The 3,937-nt window shown below is 49.0% G+C and overlaps 1 protein-coding gene across 1 annotated transcript; it reads left to right on the top strand.

The window, feature by feature from the left end:
- Positions 1–1,021: 1,021 nt before the first annotated feature.
- LOC139353561 (kelch-like protein diablo) lies at positions 1,022–3,575 on the top strand. Its single transcript, XM_070997916.1, has one exon. The coding sequence runs from the start codon at positions 1,293–1,295 to the stop codon at positions 3,150–3,152; it is 1,860 nt and encodes a 619-aa protein (XP_070854017.1). The 5' UTR covers positions 1,022–1,292; the 3' UTR covers positions 3,153–3,575.
- The last annotated feature ends 362 nt before the right edge of the window (positions 3,576–3,937 follow it).

The raw sequence follows: 3,937 nt of genomic DNA, 5'->3' as shown, positions 1-3,937 counted from the left end.
TTTATTTTATTTAACTACGTAATTGCGTGCAATTCTAACTCCTTCACATACTCGTAAGTAAACGCAAGTGAAAAAGCGTGCCTTCCAGAAAAACAACAAGCAACAACAACAACGGTTCCGCTAATCCGTTGTTGTTCTGTTTTTTTGGCATGTCCATTTTGGTCTATGCATCTTGCACATAAAAGCAGGGTATTTATAGACATATCCGACTATGCAAATCGGTTTATAAAAATATATTCTTAAAACTTCACATATTATTAAATAATATTAATAAACCTATACATTTTTTTTACGAAATACAAATATTTTAAAACAGAAACCTATTATTTTAAATGGTTGTTTTATCATTTACGAACAAATGTCGCATTATTCAAAAGGCAAGGGTGCACAAAAGTCTATATATTTTAGTTGCTGGTCCTCCTTCACACGCACTTTTCCGTCTGAGACATGGCGAGAGAGGAAGAGCCCAAAATTACTTTTTGTGCGTTCTCTTTGCGGACCTGACTTAGAGTGCGTCGCTTTGCCGCCGTTGCGCTCAGCTCTGCCGGCGTCGCTGGCTTCTCTGCCGACGCCGCAGTCGGCATCGTGATGATTGGGCGCTTAACTCAATTGCGGAACTGCAGGGTAGTGTCAAGGCTTGTCCTAACTACTTTGGTTTGAGAGCATTGGACTGAAAACGGAAGAGTTTTTTTGGGACATTCTATAGGTATTTATTAAGCTAATTCATATTCTTTGAAAGAGATAAATAAAGATGTACAGATCTTTAAAGGTTTTTGCCCGTCAATGGGACAAATGGATAAAGGGTTCATTATTCAATAGAATAAGTTAGCCGCGCACTTTGCTCTCTCTGAGCGCCGGCAGGGCTTTTTTCTTTGCCGCTAAGTTCGGCCGGCAACTATTTACATACACACACATACACGCGTAAAAACATTTCGCATTGTCTGGCTCTGAGTAGTAGAGTAGAGTAGGCGTAGCATGGTCAATCGATAGGTATTTACAAGACTAATACATTTCAGTTAATATTTGGTTGAATAGCTTCGTTTGTAGTATCAATCGTGTGTTTCGACTTTTCCAGGCCAAAAAGAAAAACGATTTTCACTGCTGAAAAGTGCATTTCGCGCCAGGAATCTTCGATGTGGTCGCTTTAAGCCAGCAGCTAGATTGCATTTTCGAAATTTTCCGCCTGCAGCTGGCCCTGGACGTGCTTTGTATCCGTGGAGAACAGAGACGCAAAGATAGACGCCGTGTGGGGTTGGGTTGCTTCCGGCCCGCTGCGCTTAGCAGCGAACAGAATGGGCGACCTGCCGGGCTCGGGCTCCACCGCTCAACCACGGGATGCTGCTGTCACCGGAACAGGTGGTAATTCCACGGCTGGTGGCGGCTCCGTTGGATCGACGGCAGTGGACCGACCTCCGTCGCCCGCCCGCCTCTCTCACACTTCTGAAAAACATCCGAAGGTCACGATCACGGAACTCAATATGCTGCGGCGCCATCGGGAGCTCTGCGATGTGGTCCTGAACGTTGGCGGACGGAAGATCTTCGCCCACAGGGTCATCCTGTCCGCCTGCAGCTCTTACTTCTGTGCCATGTTCACTGGCGAACTGGAGGAATCGCGCCAGACGGAGGTCACTATACGCGACATCGACGAGAACACCATGGAGCTGCTTATTGACTTTTGCTACACAGCCCACATCATCGTCGAGGAGTCCAATGTCCACGCGCTCCTTCCCGCCGCCTGTCTGCTGCAACTGGTTGAGATTCAAGACATCTGCTGCGAGTTCCTCAAGCGACAATTGGACCCCACCAACTGCCTGGGCATCCGCGCCTTTGCCGACACACACTCTTGCCGGGAACTGTTGCGAATAGCCGACACGTTCACGCAGCACAACTTCCAGGAGGTGATGGAGAGCGAGGAGTTTCTGCTGCTGCCCGTCGGCCAGTTGGTGGACATCATCTGCAGCGACGAACTGAACGTGCGCTCGGAGGAGCAGGTCTTCAACGCTGTCATGTCCTGGCTCAAGTACAATGTCGCCGAGCGGCGACAGCACCTAGCACAGGTACTACAACATGACCGTCTGCCTCTACTCTCCCCAAAGTTCCTGGTGGGCACGGTGGGCTCTGATCTCCTGGTCCGCAGCGACGAGGCCTGCCGGGATCTGGTGGACGAGGCCAAGAACTATCTGCTGCTTCCGCAGGAGCGACCGCTGATGCAGGGTCCGCGCACCAGACCTCGCAAAACGACCCGACGAGGTGAAGTGATGTTTGGCGTGGGTGGCGTGTGCTCCGACGATGCCATAGCCTCCGTGGAGCGCTTCGATCCGCAGACAAATGACTGGAAAATGGTCGCTCCTATGAGCAAGCGGCGCTGCGGAGTCGGCGTGGCCGTGTTGAATGATTTGCTGTATGCAGTGGGCGGTCACGACGGCCAGAGCTATCTAAACAGCATCGAGCGGTATGATCCGCAAACCAATCAGTGGTCCTGCGACGTGGCGCCTACCACTTCCTGCCGCACCAGCGTGGGCGTGGCCGTGCTCGACGGCTTTCTGTATGCGGTTGGTGGCCAGGATGGCGTTCAGTGCTTCAATCATGTGGAGCGGTACGACCCCAAGGAGAACAAATGGTCGAAGGTGGCCCCGATGACCACACGACGGCTGGGTGTGGCGGTAGCTGTCCTTGGAGGATACCTATATGCAATTGGTGGCTCCGATGGACAACGTCCGTTGAACACTGTTGAGCGATACGATCCCAGACACAACAAATGGGTGGCCGTCAGTCCAATGTCCACGCGAAGCAAGCACCTGGGCTGCGCTGTCTTCAACAACTACATTTACGCCGTCGGCGGACGAGAGCTCCATTCTATCGTACCGTCCACCGACGGCGTAAATGTAGTTAGCTACAAGCGCTACAATCCACTGACCAACACCTGGAGCCCCATCGTGGCCATGACCTCTCGTCGCAGTGGGGTTGGCCTGGCCGTCGTGAATGGACAGCTGTATGCGGTGGGCGGTTTTGATGGGTCCGCCTATTTGAAAACCATCGAGGTCTACGACCCAGAGACGAACCAATGGCGTTTGTGCGGCTGCATGAACTACAGCCGACTGGGCGGCGGCGTGGGCGTTATGCGGGCCCCCCAGACTGAGAACTATATGTGATGCGAAAACAGTTTTAAGCAACAAAATCCCTGAAACTATTCCAACTCCTAGCCCTTCCATTGCTGATAAAATACCGTTGTCTTGTCTCTTTCTCCCCCCCGAACACATGCTATCTCGAGTGCAGGATTCGCAAGGATTCTGTTGTCTGATGGGAGCAGCAGCCGACGACGTTGCCCTCGCAAACGTTGCCGCCGCCGCATTTCTACTAACAATATCCGCAATCGAAGCCAAATCTAATCAACTAAATCCCTTTCACCCCATTGTCTAGCATTATAATCGCATTGTATTAATTGTTAATTGTTTATTTGGTAGAGCCTGAAGCGCGTGTTTGTTAGACTTTCCCAGCGTTAGCATAACCCCTTCGCTCCCGTACACCTGCAATCTCATATATATATATATTTTATAAAGAACTTAATATCTAAATGTTGCTGGTGTTATTTCATGGAAATAGCTAGCTCATAACCATGCCTTCTTTCGAAAAAAAAATTAGAAAGAATTCTATTTGCCGCGGATATTAGATTGCAATTTTTTACATCCACACATGCATAAACACATACATGTATGTATATATGTATATCGTTTTCTGGCTCTAGTGTAAAGCATTGGACTGAAAACGGAAAAGTTTTTTTGGGACAATCTATAGATATTTATTAAGCTAATTCATATTCTTTGAAAGAGATAAATAAAGATGTACAGATCTTTAAAGGCCCACAAACCGCGAAAACCTGTGACGCCCACAATTTGCATGCTAGATAAAAAATTGATTGAAATATCGATTGATCCAA

This window comes from Drosophila suzukii, chromosome Y, assembly GCF_043229965.1.
Source record: "Drosophila suzukii chromosome Y, CBGP_Dsuzu_IsoJpt1.0, whole genome shotgun sequence".
Taxonomy (NCBI): Eukaryota; Metazoa; Arthropoda; class Insecta; order Diptera; family Drosophilidae; genus Drosophila; species Drosophila suzukii.
Note: the sequence above shows the minus strand (reverse complement) of the source record. Positions and strands in the feature narration are given on the sequence as shown.

Bases quoted from the DNA above. Each gene is read 5' to 3' on its own strand.
- LOC139353561 (XM_070997916.1), top strand. From the start codon at position 1,293: ATGGGCGACCTGCCGGGCTCGGGCTCCACCGCTCAACCACGGGATGCT.